This window comes from Salmo trutta, chromosome 30 (genome assembly GCF_901001165.1).
Source record: "Salmo trutta chromosome 30, fSalTru1.1, whole genome shotgun sequence".
Classification (NCBI taxonomy): Eukaryota; Metazoa; Chordata; class Actinopteri; order Salmoniformes; family Salmonidae; genus Salmo; species Salmo trutta.
Window position 1 is genome coordinate 24,907,061 of NC_042986.1, and position 24,025 is coordinate 24,931,085.

The window sequence follows — 24,025 nt, forward strand, 5'->3', positions numbered from 1 at the left end:
TATTTTGAAGAATGTGCAGCCAGTCAATTAAAGGTGTTAAAGGAGCAGCCTCCTAGACATTCGAATATAGGGCAATGTCTACCTTACTTTTAATACAGAAATAGATATTCATTTTTAATCTCAAGCACTGACTCAAGTCGATGATATCGTAGAGGTAGCTAGGAGTGTCCCTCAATACTCTGTACCAGTGTCAAGTGAAACACTCCCATTTAGCGAGGCTTTTATAAGTGGTTGTCCATATCCCTGGTGCATTGGAGAGATGCGTAATGCATATTTAATGACACATAATAAATATTTTGTTAAATTAGTAAGGCCTGGATTACTCCCATGTTACAGAACTAGATACATTTTTCATGCCAGTATCCCATTGGGGGCTAAGTGTGTCTTGGTTTATTGATGAAAATGCATATACATATCAATACATTTCAATCTATGAAATGTATTTATAAAGCCCTTTTTACATCAGCTGATGTCACAAAGTGCTACACAGATGTAGAAGCATGGTGGCTAGGAAAAACTCCCTAGAAAGGCAGGAACCTAGGAAGAAACCTAGAGAAGAACCAGGCTCTGAGGGGTGGCCAGTCCTCTTCTGGCTGTGTCGGGTGGAGACTATAACAGTACATGGACAAGATGTTCAAACATTCATAGTTGACTAGCTGGGTAAAATAATAATAATCACAGTGGTTGTAGAGGGTGCAACAAGTCAGCACCTCAGGAGTAAATGTCAGTTGGCTTTTCATAGTTGGCTTTTCGAGACAGCAGGTCCGGTAGAGAGAGTCGAAAACAACAGGTCCGGGACAAGGTAGCATGTCCGATGAACAGGTCAGGGTTCCGTAGCCGCAGGCAGAACAGTTGAAACTGGAGCAGCAATACGACCAGGTGGACTGGGGACAGCAAGGACAGTTGATCCCTTTAGCGCATATCATTGAAAGCTAGCGCACCTATACTGTATACCAGTTTTAAAAGGTAGTAGCTAGGTTACCATCTGGAGTAGACCTAGTGCAGTCGTTATACTAACCCTAGAGAGCTACAGAGTGTGCAGCGGCTCCTGGTGTTTCAGTGGTGGGCTGAAGAAAGATAGCACACTTGTCTCTAGTCTACAAGACCAGGGTTGGTCTACAGATGCCTTTAATGCAACAGTGAGAATTGTTTTATTTATTTGGTGTTATGGACAATCTTATTGGGTCCATATTACTCATATAGGCCTATGTCTACCCGAATGCACACAGGCTCACACCCTGAGAGAGAGAGAGAGAGAGAGAATAGGGCTGCGCATTCTGTTGCATTTTCCATAATCTTTTTGCATGATAGGGGAGTTTACTCACATCACAACTGAATGCCACAGTTAACATTTCTCAGTGTGCAGGACAGGTCCACTCCCTTGCACTGTGCTCTCACAGTTAACATTTCTCAGTGTGCAGGACAGGTCCACTCCCTTGCACTGTGCTCTCACTGCCAGCTGCCAGTGCTAGACACTACTCATTAAGAAAAAACGCTCATAAGTCACAACTGACCAATCCAACCACGAATCCCCCAGTCCCTAGGAATTTCTCCAGTCTCGGACCTCTCCCCTGCGGATATAAGACCACGGCACTGCCAACAGACAGTCGCAACAGAACGACGGATATGAACTAGCTAGCCTACTCTTAAACATTGAGCTGAAGCTGGACAGTCAACACGGAAGAGACCTAGTTCACTCACTCATCTGCGACCGATGCTGGAATGACGGAACGTGGTCCATATTTTTCACAGCTGTAGGCTAAAGCCTTGCACTTTTTTAAGATCGGCTACCTGGACTTGATAAGACAGCGTCTCCCAACGCCGTCCACTGAGGATGGGGACTTTTATACGGAAAATAGTAATCATACTCTTCAATTATTTTTGTTTATTTTTTACTCTTACTGTAAATTCTTGCGCGTCTGATTTCGAGGAGGGAATCCTTAGTCTGTTTTTGCAACCCGCCTTTTGAATGGTGCAAATCTACAGCAAATCTCGCGCTGGTTTTCCGCACGTTCGGGCGACTAGTCGTTAAATAGCTATTACTTTTATTGACAGGTGCATTGGAGATGCCACAGGTGCATGGTATGGATTTTATATGAAACACATTCCCATTGATCGCATATATTAAGTGCACCAATATTGACGATTGCATGTGTTTTTATTAGCTTGGAGAGATAGTTGAATATGTAGGCGAAGTGTAGTAATTTACCTGCCTTCTGAACTGCAAACGAGTTCAATGTCACTCAGCATTCTTTATAGCCATTAAGCGAGACTGTGAGCACAATGGAACTCAAAGTAGAATCCGAAGAAATGGACTGCAACCAGCCACCCCCAGTTGAAGTTTTTGCGCAAAACTCAACGCTGCACGGAATTTCGCACATTTTCACCTATGAGAGGGTCTGCATCAAGCGCTGTCTATGGGTCGTGTTCTTCCTGGGCTCCTTGACTTTCTTACTGTTTGTGTGCGTGGACCGAATACACTTCTACCTGGAGTACCCTCACGTCACCAAACTGGACGAGATCTCGACCCCGGTGATGGTGTTCCCCGCTGTCACATTCTGCAACCTCAACTCGTTCCGCTTCAGTCGCGTGACGCGCAATGACCTGTACCACGCAGGGGAGCTGCTGGCGCTGCTAAACCAGAGGTGATGTAAACAAGTGACACGCAGTGGCACGCGACTCTCTATAGAATGCACTAGGTTACTTTTGTCCAGAGATCCAGCAAAACATGTGAATAGTAGGGTATGTTGCCAATGGGCAAAAACTGGTTGAATCAACGTTGTTTCCATGTCATCAAAAAATAAATACATGTGAGGGCGTTGAATCAAGGTGGGAAACTAATTGGATTTGCAAAAAGTCATCAATGTAAGGCCATTTAGTCTTTTTTCACCCACATTTGAACCTTCATCCAATGATGGTGAAATGTTTTGTTGATTTGTCGTTGAATTCATGTTAGTTGCCAACTCAACCAAATGCAAATCAAAACTAGACGTTGAACTGATGTCTGTGTCCAGTGGGTTGTGTATTAACCCTACTAAAAGCAACACTCAGGTGTAACACTCACAACACTTTTTACCTTAACACCGAGATTTTAACAATTGCAAATTTGCTGTGCATCCTTAGGCAAACACATTTTTACAGGAAATAAGTTGGCACAATGAATAGTTTTATTTTATAAAGATATGTCTATCTTTGAAAGGGTGGGTTTTTCCCCAAACATACTCACCATAACTAATTCCACAATTTTTCTATATAAACAAGTGGATTATTTATCTTTAGCCTCCCCTACTGGTGTATACTGTGTATATATATGTAACAGTGCAGGTTCCGTCCCTCTCTTCGCCCCAACCCGGGCTCGAACCAGCGACCCTTGCACACATCAACAACTGACACCCACGAAGCATCGTTACCCATCGCGCCACAAAAGCCGCAGCCCTTGCTACGCAAGGGGAAACCCTACTTCAAGTCTCAGAGCGAGTGACGTCACTGATTGAAACGCTATTAGCGCGCACCACCGCTAAGTAACTAGCCATTTCACATCGGTTACATATACATATATATAACTTCATAGATTTAACTTAATTAGATTACATATATAACTGTTTCTAAATGACAAAATATTACATACATTTACCTCAAAATATTCTATAATCATATATATATATATATATAAGTTCATAAATCTAACTTCATTAGATTGCATACAGTGAGCTCCAAAGGTTTTGGGCCAGTGACACATTTTCTGTTGTTTAGGCTCTGTACTCCAGCACTTTGGGTTTGAAATGATACAATGACTATGAGATTAAAATGCAGACTGTCAGCTTTAATTTGAGGGTATTTTCATCCATATCGGGTGAACCGTTTAGAAATAACAGCACTTTTTGTACATAGTCCCCACATTTTAGTGGACCAAAAGTATTGGGACAAATTCACTTATATGTATATTAATGTAGTAAAAAGTTAAGTATTTGGTCCTATATTCATAGCACACAATGACTACATCAAGCTTGTGACTCTACACATTTGTTGGATGCATTTGCTGTTTGTTTTGGTTGTGTTTCAGATTATTTTGTGGCCAATAGAAAGGAATGGTAAATAATGTATTGTGTCATTTTGGAGTCACTTTTATTGTAAATAAGAATAGAATATGTTTCTAAACACTACATTAATGTGGATGCTACCAAGATAAATCAAATCAAATGTTATTTGTCACATGTGCCAAATACATCAGGTGTAAACCTTACAGTGAAATGCTTACTTACAAGCCCTTAATCAACAATGCAGTTTTAATTTTTAATTTTAATTTTTTAAATAATAATAAATACATTTAAAAAAATTTGGTAAAAAAATATATTTATAAAAACGACATTTGTGCAACTGAAATATTCTCACTCATTTATTCACAATTCATTTAGGATTATCCGTGGTAGCATCCACATTAATATAGAAGTGTTTAGAAACATATTCTATTATTATTTACAATAAAAGTGACTCCAAAATGATACAATACATTATTTACCATTCCTTTCTATTGGCCACAAAATAATCTGAAACCCAACCAAAACAACCAGCAAATGCATCCAAGAAATTTGAAGAGTCAGAAGTTTGATGTAGTCATTGCGTGCTATGAATACTTTTTAATACATAACTGAATTTTTCCTAATAGTCTTGGTCCCCTAAAATGGGGAGACCATGTACAGAAAGGGCTGTGATTTCTAAACGGTTATGCTCAGTCTGACAGTCTGCACTCTATCATTTCAAATCCAAAGTGCTTGAGTACACTTCCAAAACAAACCAAAAAATTGTCACTCTCCGAATACTTTTGGAGCTCACTGTATGTAACTTTTTCTAAATGACAAATATTACATACATTTACCTTAATCTTTTGTTGGAGTGAGATAAGGAATTGAGATGAGAGATTACATTTTTAGTTGAGCAAGAGTAGTGGGAGCCAGGGAAAGTGTTGGTGACATGAAATGGTTTCTGTGAAAATGAAAGGCTGGGAGCATTTTACCCCGGTGGGGGAGGGGGGAATCAAAGAGAGTTAATTAGTCATAGTCAGTAGTTACCTCAAGGTAGTTACATCCTCGGGAAGCACTTTGTCACTCTGATACTTCCATTTCCTTACTGTTGGTGAGTCATGCCAGCCACGCTTAGAGAGAAAGCCCCGATTTGTCTGCCTTGGATGGATGAGCCGAGAGGACTTTGCCATCACAAAACCCCAGAGAAGAACAACAACAGCTCCGTGAGAGAATGGTATTAACGCCTCGCTCATTGGTCCACAGCTCCATGTAGTCTACAACTTGGAATAACAAGATATGTGGGACTTAAAACGCTGGAAAAGGGCTCTGATGGCTCTGATTAACATGAGCCAAAGTTAAACCATATTTGAAAGAATGCATTTTGTTGACTCTCGAAGACCGCCCTCCACAGTCTTTTAGTCCCAGCATTCCATCAACCTCATTGTTACCCTACTCCAAACCTACAGTTGCTTGATGTTTCCACTAGGAATGACAGAAAATGTATAGTTATCTAAAGTTTAAACAATGTTTATATTGTAAACCGTAACAGACCATTTGGTCTAGGTCTGTGAACTAGACATGGGCAAGAAGAGGAGGGAGTGGTGCAGAGGGGGGTGGGGGGTGCATGATATTACAGACAGACAGTTATATAACAGACAGTTTATGACTAATACCAGCCTGAGACACTGTGATGAACACACATGGTGTCAGTTTCGTCTCAGAAATGTCAGTGCTGATGGTTGATGAGACAATCACAGCAGCCCTGTCTGACTCTGCATCTCTGCCTGTTTGATTGTTGACGCCTGCTGGACTTTGCAGCAACAGCTGCTGCATTTCCTCAACGCACACAGCATCTGACGTGGAGTTACAGGAAACACACACTCACACACAAGTGGAGAGGAAGGACTGTCACTGGACAGAGAGAGACAGCAGAAAGAGCGAGAAAGAGAGAGGGAGGGAAGAGACAAGAGATAGATAGGAGGGAGCAGACGAGAGATGGCTGAAAAAGATGGAGAGAAAAACTAGAACTGACAGAATTAGGGATATAAAGCCCATCAGGCACCAGTGTGTTTGGTGGTTTGGTTTTCATTCAGGGAGAAATGTCCCCATTTCATCATTTATGACAATTCCACACTGTCGCTAAAATTAGCACTTCAATCACAGTGGTATGGCTGATGTACAATGTAACATCTGGTGTAGGTTTCTGTTTCTTGAGAGATATAATTTGTTCATATTTGTGAATGAAGCTTTATGAATGAGTAAATATCCTTATCCTCCCTCTCAGGGGAAGAAACTTGTGTCACATTATCAACAGTGATCAGTTCCAATGTAATATCATATGACAGCAGACCCAGTATCTGTTTGAAATGGTAGACCAACGTTCCATAATCTCGTGGGCACTTGGTCTGAGGCAACATTTATATTGTTATGTTGAACCCATATTCTTCAGAAAAGAAAGAACTCGGTAGATGAGATAAAAGGGCAAGCTTTTCATTTCCCAAGAGGGAGAATTTAACAATTGCCATTTTCAAGAAGTCTCTGTTTTTTCCATTCAGGGAGTCACTGAGAATGGTTGCTTAGCAGAGAGGAAACTATCAGGCTTTCTTCCCCAATCCCACAACTTTAAAAACATTTGAGTTGTTTGGCAAATTAGAGTTGGTGCTTATTCACTTATCCCGTCTCCCAAGGTAGAGAGGCAATGTAGTTATTCCCTCATTTGTTAAGCCCTCATCCAGAAATGAAAGCACTTTTGGTGTGAAATCCAATTGAGCATCGCTCTGTCTCTCTCTTTCTACCCTCTGTCTCTTTCTCTCTCTCTCTCCCTGCCACTTTCAGTGTTTGCAATGGCTGGTCTGGGGAAATGTTTTGTGGCGTGATATTAAAACTCCATCCATACTAGGGAAAAAGTGTCGGCCGGGGCTGATTCTGCCAGACTTGTGTGCGTTTGGGATTTTATTTCATACTGTAAGTGCACACTTGGCAGCTTTGTCCACACAACAATATTGGGGAGCAAAGGTCTCAACTCTATTAAGTCCTCCTTTAATCAACGGAAGGCTTTGCCTGAGATGGCACTTAGCAACAGCCAGAGAGAAAATCTAAATTGGATCAGATCAGTACTTTCCGAGGAACTGGGCCATGCTCTCACCTCATCGGCATAATGAGGTTTTGAACCAAATTTGAGAGGTGGAATAGTAGGTAGGCAATTCCATGTTTAATGGCTTTCAGTTTGATGATTCTGGCTTTCTACTGAACTTAGATTACTCAAGGGATTTGATGGCCCTGTAACCCCTAGTCTTTTTACATAGATTGGCCACACAGTTTAATGCAACACTCTACTTTTGAGATTTGTTGTGTGTCCATTCACACTGCCAACACCAATTGTTCCTGAGCACAAATCTGACTATAATCCCCTCCTTATGAGCCAAACCTATTTGAAAAAGCCTAAATCCTGCTAATTATTTTACAGCCCTATAAAGTTTTGACGTGTTTAATGATACCACAGCACGGCATCGCCAAGTCAATATGGAGTGTGCCAGTTGACGTTATGCTGCTATGTATTCTTGCTGGGCAGTAGGCAAACATTATGGCCAGATTTAGCTGGCCTCTCAGCTGCTCTATTAAAAGATGAACTCCCACTGATAATGCTGTGTGAGTGGGATGACTCTCCCTTCCCACTGTGACTCACGCGCAATTATTCTGTACGTATATGGAATGAGGACAAGCACACACACGTGCTGCCGCTCTCTCACACACATGTACACACAGACTCAAGCACGCACACACACACACACACACACACACACACACACACACACACACACACACACACACACACACACACACACACACACACACACACACACACGGGTACATACATGTACAGTACATACTACACCCAGAGTTCAGTAGGCTACACACCACAAAATAAACATGTGTGAGGGCACTAGGTACACATGATTTATAGACTTGTGGACAAACATGCACACAAACATGTTTTCTAAGTGAGTTGTTTATGTTTTCTAAGTAACAAAGTACATTTTATAAGTGGACGTTGTGTGAGAGAGCTTTTCATCAAGGCTAGTCTTTCCAGCCAGACTTGAAGCCGAGTTAGCTAGTGCAACACTTCTAGTAGAATATGGCTCATGATCAAGCTAGATCAAGGTTACTACAGCTTAGTCCTTGGAAAAGGTAATAGAAAGACAGTTTGTTTTTCTCAAGAGTTGGGAGAATTCGCTTTACATTAATAAACCAAAACAATTTATTTTATGTAAGGTCACTGTGTGCTTGTGTCTAAAAACCTCTCAAAAATAATTTATTGTTATTCCATTTCCATACATTCACATCTTATTCTTAAGAGCTCAAGTCTGCTCAAACTGATTGTCATGCTTTCTAAAATGTTTTTTTTTGTGGGAATCATATCACATTGTATTTGTCAGATGCTTTGTAAACAACAGGTGTAGACTAACAGTGAAATGCTTACTTACCGGCCCTTCCCAACAATGCAGATAAACAAATAGAAATAATAGAAAAATAATAACACAAGGAATAAATACACAATGAGTAACGATAACTTGGCTATATACACAGAGTACCAGTACAGAGTCAGTGTGCAGGGGTACGAGGTAATTGTGGTAGATATGTATACTGAACCAAAATATTAACGCAACATTTAATGGGTTCGTCCCAAGTTTTTAATGAGCTGAAATAAAAGATTCCAAAAATTATCCATATGCACAAAAAAATGTATTTCTGTAAATTTTGTGCAAAAATGTGTTTGCATCCCTGTTAGTGAGCATTTCTCCCTAGCCAAGATAATCCATCCACCAGACGGGTGTGGCATATCAAGAAGCTGATTAAACAGCATACAGTGCCTTGCAAAAGTATTCAACCCCCTTGGCGTTTTTCCTATTTTGTTGCATTACAACCTGTAATTTAAATAGATTTTTATTTGGATTTCATGAAATGGACATACACAAAATAGTCCAAATTGGTGAAGTGAAATGAAAAAATAAGTTGTTTCAAAAAATTCTAAAAAATAAAAAACGGAAAAGTGGTGCGTACGTATGTATTCACCCCCATTGCTATGAAGCACCTAAATAAGATCTGGTGCAACCAATTACCTTCAGAAGCCACATAATTAGTTAGATTGCACACAGGTGGACTTTATTTCAGTGTCAGATGATTTCAGAATATATACACCTGTTCTAAAAGGCCCCAAAGTCTGCAACACCACTAAGCAAGGGGCACCACCAAGCAAGTGGCACCATGAAGACCAAGGAGCTCTCCAAACAGGTCAGGGACAAAGTTGTGGAGAAGTACAGATCAGGGTTGGGTTATAAAAAAATATCTGAAACTTTGAACATCTCACAAAGCACCATAAAATCCATTATTAAAAAATGGAAAGAATATGGCACCACAACAAACCTGCCAAGATAGGGCCGCACACCAAAACTCACGGACCAGGCAAGGAGGGCATTAATCAGAGAGGCAACGAAGAGACCAAAGATAACCCTGAAGGAGCTGCAAAGCTCCACAGCGGAGAATAGAGTATCTGTCCATAGGACCACTTTAAGCCGTACACTCCACAGAGCTGGGCTTTATGGAAGAGTAGCCAGAAAAAAGCCATTGCTTAAAGAAAAGAATAAGCAAAAACATTTGGTGTTCGCCAAAAGGCATGTGGGAGACTCCCCAAACATATGGAAGAAGGTACTCTGGTCAGATGAGACTAAAATTGAGCTTTTTTGCCATCAAGGAAAACGCTATGTATAGTACAAACCCAACACCTCTCATCATCCCGAGAATCCTATCCCCACAGTAAAGCATGGTGGTGGCAGCATCATGCTGTGGAGATGTTTTTCATCGGCAGGGACTGGGAAACTGGTCAGAATTGAAGGAATGATGGATGGCGCTAAATACAGAGAAATTCTTGAGGGAAACCTGTTTCAGACTTCCAGAGATTTGAGACTGGGATGGAGGTTCACCTTCCAGCAGGACAATGACCCTAAGCATACTGCTAAAGCAACACTCAAGTGGTTTAAGGGGAAACATTTAAATGTCTTGGAATGGCAAATCAAAAACAGGTTTTTAAAAATTTTTGCAAATGTAAAAAAATAAAATAAAAAAACTGAAATGCCTTATTTACATAAGTATTCAGACCCTTTCCTATGAGACTCAGTCAATGCAGGTAGTCCGGGTAGCTATTGGTTAACTATTTAACTAACTATTTAGCAGTCTTGTGGCTTCGGGGTAGAAGCTGTTCACGGTCCTGTTGGTTCCACTCTTGCTGCATTGGCACCGCTTGCCGTGCGGTAGCAGAGAGAACCGTTTAGGACTTGGGCGAATTGAGCCTTTGACAATTTTTAGGGTCTTCCTCTGACACCGCCTGGTATAGTGATCTTGGATGGCAGGGAGCTCGGTCCCAGTGATGTACTGGGCCTTCCTCACTAACCTCTGTAGCGCCTTGCAGTCAGATACCAAGCAGTTGCCATAAAAAGGGATAATTCAGCCCGTCAAGATGCTCTCAATGGTGCAGGTGTAGAACTTTTTGAGGATCTGAGGGCCCATGCGTAATGTGGAAGAGTCGTTGTTGTGCCTTCTTTACATCTATGTTGGTGTGTGTGGACCATGATAATTCCTTAGTGATGTGGACACCTAGGAACTTGGAGCTCTTGACTCGCTCCACTACAGCCCTGTCGATGTGGATGGAGGCGTACTCCCTCCTCCGTTTTCTGTAATCCACAATCAGCTTGTTTGTCTTGCTGATGTTAAGGGAGAGGTTGTTGTCCTGGCACCACACTGGCAGGTTATTGATCTCCTCACTATAGGCTGTCTCATCGTCGTCGTGGTCAGGCCTACCACCGTCGTGTCGTCAGCAAACTTAATGATGGTGTTGGAGTCATGCGCGGCCACACAGTCGTGGGTGAACAGGGGGTACAGTGGGAGACTAACCATGCACCCCTGAGGGGCCCCGTGTTGAGGGTCAGCGTGGCGGATGTGTTGTTGCCCACCCTCAGCATCTGGGGTGGACCACTAAGAAGTCCAGGATCCAGTTACAGAGGGAGGTGTTTAGTTCCAGAGTCCTGAGCTTAGTGATCAGCTTTATGGGCACTATGGTGTTGAACGCTGAGCTATGGTCAATCAACAGCATTCTCCTCTTGTCCAGATGGGAGAGGGCAGTGTGGAGTACAATAGAGATTGCATCATCTGTGGATCTGTTGGGGTGGTATGCAAATTGGAGTGGGCCCAGGGTGTCTGGGATGATGGTGTTGATATGAGCCATGACCAGCTTTTCAAAGCATTTCATGGCTACAGACAGATTACCATGGCGTTCTTGGGCACAGGGACTATGTTAGTCTGCTTGAAGGTATTAAAGAGTGGGAAGAGGAATAGCAGGAAAAGGGAATGAATCTACCTCTGTTTGAATATGCTGAAATCGAACATTTGTGACTAGACTAATAAAACTCCCTCTTTTGGACTCCTTCCTTCTCGCTTTCTTTATGTCTCTCTCTCTCTCTTTTTTCTCTCTCTCCTTCGCTCTCTCTCTCCTTCGCTCTCTCTCTGTCTCTCTAGGTATGAGATCAGGGACACACATTTGGTGGAGGAAAGTGTTCTGGAGACCCTGAAGGTCAAAGCTGACTTCCACAACTTCAAGCCCCGCCCCTTCAACATGCGTGAGTTCTACGACCGCACAGGACATGACATCAAGGAAATACTGCTGGCGTGTCACTTCCGGGGGGCCGAGTGCAGAGCCGAGGACTTCCAAGTGGTAAGTTACCTGAAGACCTCAGATCGTCTTTCAAGAAAATAGTTTTATGTACCAAAGAGAGGAAAAACAGAATCTGCTATTACTGTATCTCCCAAAAATTGTATAATACAGTATGTGAATCTCCATTCTGCCTCCCGAGTCTGTTCCTAGTGTATCTGACTGCACCTCAAAGTCAAAATTGACCTATTTCACAATTAATTAATTAAATGTATTGCTTTAATGAGCGTGGTGGCCCTACTGTGCTTTGTGACTCAACCAAGCATGAATGCCCTCTTTTGCTCACTCACCATGCCCACAGATGCTGTTTGATAAGTCTGGCAACAAACAGAATCCCTTTTTTGTAATGTGTTTGTTAATTCCTTTAAACAGCGTTTGTACTGTAGAGAGTGGCTGGCACGGCATACTGTGTGCTGCTATCCTCAGAGACGTGGTGTTCAAAGATGCATGTGGGAAGTGGATGTGGAATATGTGGTAGAGAGGGGATGAAAGATGCATGTTGAAGGGAGACATTACATTGAGTTGTGGGATACTGCATGTAAGGGATGGTATATGTGGGTGGCACCGTAAACGTTTGTTCTGTATTTACTGTAGCTAGCTACTGCTACTTCAACATAAGGTTTTACTTTGAAATCTCCCACTGGGTTACAGTCTCCTCGCCATAAACCTGCTGCGTTGGCTGATGATAGATCCAATACCAGTTGCCAAAAGTCTCTCAGGCATCTTCCATTCATTTTCAGTCTTGGAGAGTACACTGCCTTTATGCTCTTCCCACTCCCCCATTGTTTAGTTTCTATAAAATTGTGATTGTCTTGGACACTGGTGATATCTCACCAGAGGACAGTTATAGAGGAGAGAGAGAGAAAGAGAGTAGTTTTCCTATAATGATGATTGACAGAGCATATCAAGTCCCTTATAGCAGCTGTGGCAAGGAATATTTTGTCATTATACTGCACAGTATTCATTCATCTTTGCCATTTTCACTAATGTGAAATGAACTGTGCACTTTCCCAATCATGGCTTACAACACGTAAGTGGTCTAGAGAGGTTGTGATATCTATTATGCGATATTAATTTATCATATATCTTTGCTTATACACTGGCATGCACAGTTTCACAACTGTCTTGTTGGGTGTATGTACACTGGGTGTACAAAGCATTAGGAACACCTGCTCTTTCCATGACATAGACTGACCTGGTGAATCCAGGTGAAAGATATGATCCCTTATTGATGTCACCTGTTAAATCCACTTCAATCAGTGTAGATGAAGGGGAGGAGACAGGTTAAAAAATGATTTTTTTAACCCTTGATAATCTTTTTTTTTTTACCTTTATTTATCTAGGCAAGTCAGTTTAAGAACAAATTCTTATTTTCAATGACGGCCTAGGAACAGTGGGTTAACTGCCTTGTTCAGGGGCAGAACGACAGATTTGTACTGTTGTACCTGTACCTTTGTACCAGCTCGGGGATTTGAACTTGCAACCTTGCGGTTACTAGTCCAACACTCTAACCACTAGGTTACCCTGCCACTATCATAAATTGAGAACATGGATTGTGTATGTGTGCCATTCAGAGGGTTAATTGGCAAGACAAAATATTTATGTGCCTTTGAACGGGGTAGAGTAGTAGGGGCCAGGCTCACTGTTTGAGTGTGCCAAGAACTGCAACGCTGCTGGGTTTTTCACACCCCTACGAATTGAGGCTGTTCTGAAGGCAAAAGGGGGTGCAACTCAAAATTAGGAAGGTGTTCCTAATGTTTGTACGCTCATTGTATTTCAAAAGTTAGATAAGTTTGCATCACAAGTACCCAAGGCTCAAAGTAACCTTTAGATTTTTTATTTAAGAGACAATTTTAGGAGCGGAGTGTTTTTTAAAGTCTTTTCTCTTTAATACATCTTTAAAATTAAAAGCCCCGGCAGACCGACACTGTCCTGTTCCACTCCCCTCCTGTCCTCGCAGCACTCCTTAGAGAGAGTGGGAGAGAGAGAGCGCGTGAGAGAGAGCGTGTGAGAGAGACATTTCTCTCCCCTTTGAAGACTGGCGTGGCTCTCAGGAAATTGCATCTGGACAGTTAGGACTAGGGTTGCAAAGGGAGGGTATACTACCACTAAACTATCATAATTTGGGTATCTTTCAAGGATTTTATGTAATCTATCGCAAGACATCTAGTGGCCCTTTTGGGTACTCTCAGATTATCACAGGTGTCTGTAATAATCTCTGGCCCTCTGTGTGGCCTTATCACATGTACAATATATGAAATAATTAAATAAGGTGATCTAAAATAAAATATAATGACAAAGCTCCGACCCAACTTTGCTATTTTGTGATTATTTGGACATTTTTGACAACATGTATCCGCTATAATTTCTTATGATTTAAAAAAAAACTTTGAACATCAGATCTGTAAACTACCAGAATTTGGGTATCTTTCAAGGATTTTATGTAATCTATCACAAGACATCTAGTGGCCCTTATATTAACTGTGTGACTTGATCTCTAGTCGTGCTCAATTGTTCTGTCACTTCTTGTATGGTGAGCGCCATTAAATCAAACAAGCATTTATTAAGAATCTCGCAGATCGACTTCGCCCAACTCTTCACCATGCTTGAAAATATGAAAAGTTGTACTAAGTGATGTGTTTGCCACAAACATATCACTTTGTATTCAGGATAAAAAGTTAATTTCTTTGTCACATTTTTATGTTTTGGAATATTTGTATTCTGTACAGGCGTCCTTATTTTCACTCTGTCATTCAGGTTAGTATTGTGGTGTAAGTACGATGTTGTTGATCCATCCTCAGTTTTCTCCAATCACAGCCATTAAACGTCGTAACTGTTTTAAAATCACCATTGGCCTCATTGTGAAATCCCTGAGCGTTTTCCTTCCTCTCCGGCAACTGAGTTAGGAAGGACGCCTGTATCGTTGTAGTGACTGGGTGTATTGATACACCATCCGAAGCGTAATTGATAACTTCACCATGCTCAAAGGGAAATTCAGTGTCTGTTTTTTTTTTCTTCACCCATCTACCAATAGGTGCCCTTCTTTGCGAGGCTTTGGAAAACCTCCCTGGTCTTTGTGGTTGATTCTGTGCTTGAAATTCCCTTCTCAACTGAGGGACCTTACATATAATTGTATGTGTGGGGCACAGAGATGGGGTAGTCATTCAAAAATAATCTTAAGCGCTATTATTGCACACATTTCCTCCGACCATTTCTCTGACCATTTCCTGGTTGCTAAAATTCTTATTGTTTGCCTAATTTCAGTTTATGTGACAAAACAAAACTAAAGAACGGGAAGCATAGAAATAGCACACATAGAACAGATCTACTGCTTCTTAGACTTGCTTTCAATAAGCATGACAGATCTATAACTCATATTTCTATCTGAATTTGGTCGGTTTTCCCAAAAAGTTACATCTTGCATCTTTAAGTGGAAATCTCTCAACAATCATTCTCATGATAGCACTTTGGTAATAGTCAGTGACAAATATCATAGGTAATCTGGGATGGGCTTGGTTAAGACCCTGGATGTGAGACCAAAGGATAGCTCTAGATCAGTGGTCACCAACCTTTTCTGAGTCAAGATCACTTTCGCAGTCAAAAAGCAAGCTGAGATCTACTGCTCAGATGTTCTTTTTTACATAAACCTCACACAAACAGTTTTGTAGGAATGAGGTTTGGGCAGTAGGCCTAATACATTATCACAGCATATTGGCTATTTGATTGGCCTGCCAATATTGTTAATCATACCATATTATATTTAAAAACTCGAGCTTTGAAACAAAATAGATCAGTTGGTTTAGCACTTGAAATGATTTGCTTTTTATTTTACTGGACTGATGGTACCTGCATCTGATGGTCAACGAGGTAAAATCATGACGTCAGTGATCTTCAGTTCGAAAATTCGGAGCTCTAGAAAGTTGTCTGAGTTTCCGACTTGGAATTCCAAGTTGGATGACGTTCAAAACTATTTTTCCCAACCGCCTCTCACGGTTCCTGCTCTCTCCTTCCTTTCCTCCAGTGAGACTGACCAGAGAGAGGGGACACCGTCTTCCACCGGATGGTGAAACTCGAGTCGCACTGCATCTGCCTCATGCACAAATTCATGTTGTTCCTATGACCAGAGGAAGTTAAATATTTCGTAATATTAAAATCGACACAACGAGCTGCTAATAATAATACAACGCAGGGCTATCGATACTTGGCCATTCATTGCAGCTGCAGCCCGAGGGGAAGTACGGAGAAGCGTGTTTTGTAATAGTGTTGATTAAAAACAGTGACAGCGCTGAACATAAACTTAAACATGAACTCACTCATAAAAACTGCAGCTCTTTGCTGTATTCGTTGACAGTCTCTCTGTGGTCATGGTTTTAAAAGTTATTAAATCTTACGTAAGCTAGTAGCCTATTAAACTTGGCTGTGGCCAGGGTCATGGAAGCTCTGTAGCCACGGTGATTTGACCTATCCGATTGGGCAGCGCAGTAGGTGCACTCGATTTAGTCACAGATTTGCCAGTCTGCCGGGTAGGTGGAGTTTGTCTCATGGGAACACTTTGCCCACTCGGTGCGCAGGACTTTTAAATGAAGTGCACCTACCGGCAACAGCTCAACATGATTTAAGAAAAGGAGCGCAATCCTTTATCGTTCGTTGACTTTTCTACAGAAATATTTGGTGATCGACTAGGCCTTGAAGATCGCGATCGACCGGTTGGCGACCACTGCTGTAGATAGATCAATTCTCCAGTAGGTGCTGCCCAGCGTAGTGTTTTTTTCTGATAGTGGAAGATCTGACGTTGTTTTAAAGATACAAATTCAACAGATTTTATACAAGGTTTGTCTTATACAAGGTTTGTCTTGTTGAAATTTGTTTACCATGATGACATAATCCTGTGTTTGAAATTTCACCCTCAAAACAACAGTTTACGTTAATGTATTTTCCACGTAGATTCCACGTCACAATACGTTGGCAAAATACATTGAAACAACGTTGATTCAACCAGATTGTTCGCAGGGGGTTGAGGTCAGGTGATATTTTATCATCTCATTATCCAATCATTACGCTCCATTGAGTAAGATCCTATCGAGGATGAGTTTGATGAGATTTTGCCTTGGACAATAATTGTGAATTATTTATTCTGTTATGATATGCCAATCACTGGGATGGAGATTATATATCGCAGAAAGTGCCTGGGGAGATGGATGCTTGTAGCCTACATTTTAACAACCAATCCAATGACGTGGAATAGTGGCAGGCCCAATTGCATCTGATTAAAAACTGACTGGTGTTGACCAGGAAAAAATACCACTCATTTAATTAAAAGATTAGAAAATCATCCTTCCTAGATAGTCTAAGAATGAGGTTGTTATAATAGCTATTGATTTATTTGAAGGGTTATCTTCAAAGCAGTAGCCCTATGTACATGTCAATGTATGGAGATGCATTACTTTCCTCTCGATATGCACTGAGTACTTTTTGAATCATTCACTTTTGGCTGATTTGCATTATTCATGTCGGTACCCAAACATACCCCCTGGGTGTAAGTGAGGTTATTAAGATGTAATGATAGTGCGCTACTGCGAGAAGCAACTTGGAAACATATTTGCCTGAGATATTCATATCCACAATCAAAGTGTTTTGAGAAAGAGTGTAAATTGCGAAGTGATTTCCAAATGAATAAGCATAAATGATAAAGAGGCAGCAATTACAGAGTCATTGAGTGAATCCTCCACCCTTCCTGGCTGTCAATGACAGAGGGTTGAAGGGAATGATCATGGATAATTGGCCTCTTAAACATGGCCGTGGGACAAAGAGATGGAGCTGGTTCAAAAAGCCTCTCAATTGAACTGAAGGAGAGAATTGAAAGGAGTGAGCGAGCGAGGTGGAGAGAGAGAGAGAAAGACAGAGCGACTGAGAGAGAATGTAGAGTGAGAGCAGGATCAGAGAGAGCGAGAGAGAGAGGTGGAGAGAGAAAGAGAGACGGAGTGACTGATAGAATGTAGAGTGAGAGCAGAATCAGAGAGAGCGAGAGAGAGAGGTGGAGAGAGAAAGAGACAGAGCGACAGAGAGAGAATATAGAGTGAGAGCAGGATCAGAGAGAGAGAAACTGAGACAGACGTAGAGAGAGATACAGTAAGAGAAAGGGTGAGAAAGCATCCTGCTCTAGGGAGCTCTGCCTCATGCTCTGCTGGGCGGCACCTCTCTCTTGTTTGTCAAAAGCAGGCTTTGACAAGTCTACCCAGGGAACCAAGTTTAAAGTTTAAAGTTGTATTAGTCGTATGTACAGGATACACATGGTATACACCATCCAACGAAATGCTCACTTGCAGCATCCTTACTTGCTGGAACCAGGCACAGCAGCTCTGTTAGGTTACTGTGTGCTTCTTCTGAGCTCTCTGCTATACTCTGTGCCATGACCGCTGTGCTATTACTTCCTCTGATCACACTGTCTGTCTGTCATGTCGATGCTGGCAACAACCTTTTCCTTGAGAAGTTTTTCGGTGATAGACAAATGCAAAGAAACAAATCGTTGGCTTCCTCACAAAAACAAATGTTGATCTTTGCTGTGGAAATGACGGAGTCCATCTAAATCATCTTGGCTCCTGGACTCCACACATTTCAAGGCTGCGTTGAAACAATGACTGGTAAATGATCCAAGACCAGCTCAGTTAATCCCTACCATTGTGACAATGAGTCGTCATAATGCTGCATCAAATGTACATGATCTTAGGGGCATTGGCAAACACAATGTAAGTAATTTAATTTATGTACCCCTAATTGCACCGAATACATCTGTTTGAGCCTATAAACCAGAGGTACACTGTTTGCACTGAAGCGGTGTGCAATAGTAGGAAGACCACTTTATGCAGCTCACCCTGCACTATCAGCTCCAATGTAAATAACATGAGTTAGTGATAAGCTTCCCAGCAAAGCATTAAAAACAATCAAGCAACCCAGAAAAGTGCTAAAAATAGCCCATATTAACATATGTAACCTAAGAAACAAGGTCCATGAAGTCAATAACTTGCTTGTAACAGATGACATTCACATTCTGACTCTCTAAAACTCACTTAGATAATACCTTTGATGATGCAGTGGTAGCAATACATGGTTCTAACATCTACCGAAAAGACCGAAATGCCAACGGAGGCGGTGTTGCAGTCTATATTCAGAACCACATTCCTGGAAAGCTTAGAGACAATCTAATTTTAAATACTGTTGAAGTAATATGGCTACAGGTTTATCTGCCTCACCTAAAGCCCATTCTGGTGGGAAGCTTCTATAGACCACCACGTGCTAACAGTCAATATCTGGATAATATGTGTGAAATGCTACAGAGAAGTATATTTTCTGGGTGATTTCAATATTGACTGGCTATCATCAAGCTGCCCACTCAGGAAAAAACTTCAAACTGTAACCAGTGCCTGCAACCTGCATCAGGTTGTCAGTCAACCTACCAGGGTTACAAACAGCACAGAAATTAAATCATCAACATGTATTGATCACATCTTTACTAATGCTGCAGATATTTGCTTTAAAGTAGTATCCAAATCAGTATTGATCACAATATCATAGCCATATCTAGGAAAACCGAAGTTCCAAAGGCTGGGCCTAATATAGTGTATAAGAGGTCATACAATAGGTTTTGTAGTGATTCATATGTTGATGATGTAAAGAATATTTGCTGGTGTGTGGTGTGTAATGAGGAGCAACCAGACACTGCACTTAACGCATTTATGAAACGACCTATTCCAGTTACTAATGAGCACGCACCCATTGAGAAAATGACTGTAAAAACTGTTAAATCCCCATGGATTGATGAGGAATTTAAAAATTGTATGGTTGAGAGGGATGAGGCAAAGGGAATGGCAATTAAGTCTGGGAGCCCAACTGATTGGCAAATGTACTGAAAAATTAAGAAATCATGTGACTAAACTAAATAAAAATAAAAATAAACTACACTATGAAACAAAGATAAATAATATAAAGAATGATAGTAAAAAGCTTTGGGGCACCTTAAATGAAATTTTGGGGAAAAAATGCCAACTCGGCTTTTTCATTCATTGAATCAGATGGCTGATTCATCACAAAGCCCACTGATATTGCAAACTACTTTAATTACTTTTTCATTGGCAAGATAAGCAAACTTAGGGATGACATGCCAGCAACAAACGCTGACACTACACGTACAAGTATATCGGACCAAACTATGAAAGACAAGAATTGTACTTTTGAATTCCATAAAGTCAGTGTGGAAGAGGTGAAAAAATTATTGTTGTCTATCAACAATGACAAGACACCGGGGTCTGACAATCGGGATGGAAAATTACTGAGGATAATAGCAGGTGATATTGCCACTCCTATTTGCCACATCTTCAATTTAAGCCTACTAGAAAGCGTGTGCACTCAGGCCTGGAGGGAAGCTAAAGTCATTCCGCTACCCAAGAATAGTAAAGCCCCCTTTACTGGCTCAAATAGCCGACCAATCAGCCTGTTACCAACCCTTAGTAAACTTCTGGAAAAAATTGTGTTTGACCAGATACAATGCTATATCACAGTAAACAAATTGACAACAGAATTTCAGCATGCTTATAGGGAAGAACATTCAAGAAGCACAGCACCTACACAAATGACTTATGATTGGCGGAGAGAAAATGATGATCAAATTATTGTGGGGGCTGTCTTGTTAGACTTCAGTGCAGCTTTTGACATTATTGATCATAGTCTGCTGCTGGAAAAATGTATGTGTTATGGCTTTACACCCCCTGCTATAATGTGGATAAAGAGTTACTTGTCTAACAGAACACAGAGGGTGTTCTTTAATGGAAGTCGCTCAAATATAATCCAGTTAGAATCAGGAATTCCACAGGGTAGCTGTTTAGGCCCCTTGCTTTTTTAAATGTTTACTAACGACATGCCACTAACTTTGAGAAAAGCCAGAGTGTCTATGTATGCGGATGACTCAACACTATACACATCAGCTACTACAGCGACTGAAATGACTGCAACACTCAACAAAGAGCTGCAGTTAGTTTCAGAGTGGGTGGCAAGGAATAAGTTAGCCCTAAATATTTCTAAAACTAAAAACATTGTATTTGGAACAAAACACTCACTAAACCCTTAACCTCAACTAAATATTGTAATAAATAATGTGGAAATTGAGCAAGTTGAGATGACTAAACTGTTTGGAGTAACCCTAGATTGTAAACTGTCATGGTCAAAACATATAGATGCAGTAATAGCTAAGATGGGGAAAAGTCTGTCTATAATAAAGCGATGCTCTACCTTCTTAACAACACTATCAACAAGGCAGGTCCTACAGGCCCTAGTTTTGTTGCACCTTGACTACTGTTCAGTCGTGTGGTCAGGTGCCACAAAAAAGGACTTAGGAAATGGCTCAGAACAGGGCAGCACGGCTGGCCCTTGGATGTACACAGAGAGCTAATATTAATAATATGCATGTCAATATCTCCTGGCTGAAGGTGGAGGAGAGATTGACTTCATCACTGCTTTTATTTATGAGAGGTATTGACATGTTGACTGCACCGAGCTGTCTGTCTAAACTACTGGCACACAGCTCGGACACCCATGCATACCCCACAAGCAATGCCACAAGACTATGGGAGGCACACAGTACTACATAGAGCCATGACTACATGGAACTCTATTCCACATCAAGTTACTCATGCCAGCAGTAAAATTAGATTTAAAAAACAGATACAAAAACACCTTATGGAACAGCGGGGACTGTGAAGCAACACAAACATTGGCACAGACACATGCAAACGCACACAATAACATACGCGCTATACATACACATGGATTTAGTACTGTAGATATCTGGTAGTGTTGGAATAGGGGCCTGAAGGCACACAGTGTGTTGTGAATGTTTTGTAATGTTTTTTTAAATTGTATAAACTGCTTTAATTTTGCTGGAACCCAGGAAGAGTGCTGTTGCCTGTTACATCATCAAATCCCACCTTAATTGGGGTGAAACAAAAGCACTGTGTGAAACCTATTAATAATTAACAAAACTAAGTCAGACTTAACTCATGCGTTGTTGTCACGTGTTGAAGAGTGGCTGTGAGACTGTGGGTGATGCACCCCCGGCACAAATCAGATCCTCTCTATTCAATCCAATGTAGTCTGGCTGAAACGTTTTTTTTTTTTTATAGCCATCTGTTTGAGGAAACCCTTCAGCCCTGGCCTGAACCTCCCTAAAATAATAACCTGGGATAAATGTAGGTGAATAGGGATGTCTTTTAGGTTTGTCTCTCGTGACAGCCTTAGCTAATTTGGTTCTGGGTGCCGAGATTACCCTTAGGTTGATAACAGAAACATTTTTACGATAGAGACTAGAGGAACCAGACTAGAGAATGAGCCCCTCCTCCCACTGGCAAGTCGAACAAGAAGCCCCAGGCACTGCATTCCCCACGAGCTGCTCTGTTCTGTTCTGTTCTGTTGTGTTCACACCCAGTGACACATCATCACCAGGCAGGGTCAGAGACCTCCTGGGCATCAGGACCCTGTCACAACTCCTCACACTCAGGCCCTCGAGCAATGCTTATCCCTCCATTCTCCCTCTCTATTTTTCTCTTCTTTTTTTCTCTAAACAATTTTTCCTCATCTCTCCATTTTGACCACTGCATTGTGCATCCCCTTCACATCACCCCCATGGGCATGACAATTCTCATTATCTTTTCATGCTGCACTCTCTGTATCCTCCACCCTTTTCCCTCCTTCTCGCCTTCCCCTGGCATCCCTCTTTTAGTTTCCTGAGCACCAGGTTTTCTAAAAAAGACGTCTTGGCCAAGAGAGGTGAGGTGGACATTTTAGGAGCATGTGAAATCACTTAAGGGGCAGTGCTGGAGGTGATCCCTTATGCCTTTGTGATGAGGCATGCATGCTTTACCAAATGAGTTTCATTCCCTCTGCTGAATACAGTGTATTTAGTGCTGACCATCTCAGAAGTTTGATCGATGGTGAAGATTTACCTAAAGCAGTGGATGAATACTCATAAAGCTTATGAAGGAAAGTAATGAAGTAATGCTATAGGCTAGCCAAAGTCCAGATGTCAGCACTGGGCCAGCCAAATAAAAGGTGATGGGAAAGTGCATGTAATTGTATGTTTACATATGCTGACAGGCACACACACACACACACACACACACACACACACACACACACACACACACACACACACACACACACACTCAGGCATATGCATGCGCATGCAAGCACACACAGACACAGGCACAAACACACACTTGCACACATACACACTCACGCACACACTCGCACACTCACACACACACACACACACACACCTTCATGACTCAAACCGACCAAGAGGGACAAGAGGAACTGACCCAATATTTTTTATTTGATTTGCTTTTCCAATTCTTCATAAAATACAGCAAAACAGATTATAGGCGGCATAGAAAACACATCCAAGGAATGCAGAAGTTTAAACTATATGAAGGCATTTCTCTAACATTGATTATAAGCTTACCCTTTCATGCCTTAGCACAGTCTGATAACCCTTTCCAAACCCCTCATTGAAACTGGCCTCCAGATGAGAGATCAGTGGTGTTGCTCAAACGTGCTCTATTTGCCCAGACCTGAGAGAGAGAGTAAGGGAGAGAGAGAGGGAAAAATGCTCTTTATGAATACATTTCGGTAGTAGAAAACAGTGTGTCTGAAAATAGCTCTCTGCTGGCTGCACGAATCTGCTCTGCACATGGTTTATTTATCCTGAGGATTAGTGCAGGTGACTGGATGGCTGGCTTTCTGTGCTGTGTGTGTTTGATGTAGGTTGGCATGGGCCTCTTTGAATCAGACCCCTTTGATGCTCCTCTGAGGGACAGGCAGAGACAGGAGAGGGGAGCTCTGGTGGTGGAATATAAACTGGACTGGATTGTCCTGTCCCAAATGCCAGACAAGGGACCGACCTGTAAAACAGTAATTGGGGGAGGGAGAGAGGGAGGGATAGGGAGAGAGAGAGAATAGGAGAGAGAGGGAGAGGGAAAGAGAGGTGGAGAGAGAGCGGGGGTGAGAGAGACAGAGAGAAAGAGAGAGAGAGGGACAGAGGGCGGTAGATCATTGGGGAGAGGGAGAGAGAGAGGGACAGAGGGCGGTAGATCATTGGGGAGAGGAAGACAGAGGGACAGAGGGCGGTAGATCATTGGGGAGAGGGACAGAGGGCAGTAGATCATTGGGGAGAGGAAGACAGAGGGACAGAGGG

General features: G+C 41.7%; 1 protein-coding gene across 2 annotated transcripts in view; it reads left to right on the forward strand.

The window, feature by feature from the left end:
* Positions 1 to 1,236: 1,236 nt before the first annotated feature.
* Positions 1,237 to 24,025, forward strand: part of LOC115168352 (acid-sensing ion channel 1) — an 87,535-nt gene continuing 64,746 nt past the window's right edge. For both annotated transcript variants that reach the window (XM_029723523.1, XM_029723524.1), the window contains exons 1-2: positions 1,237 to 2,645; positions 11,592 to 11,787. In XM_029723523.1, the coding sequence (XP_029579383.1) occupies positions 2,284 to 2,645; positions 11,592 to 11,787 (558 nt within the window). In that variant the 5' untranslated portion in view covers positions 1,237 to 2,283. The remainder of the gene's footprint in view (positions 2,646 to 11,591; positions 11,788 to 24,025) is intronic.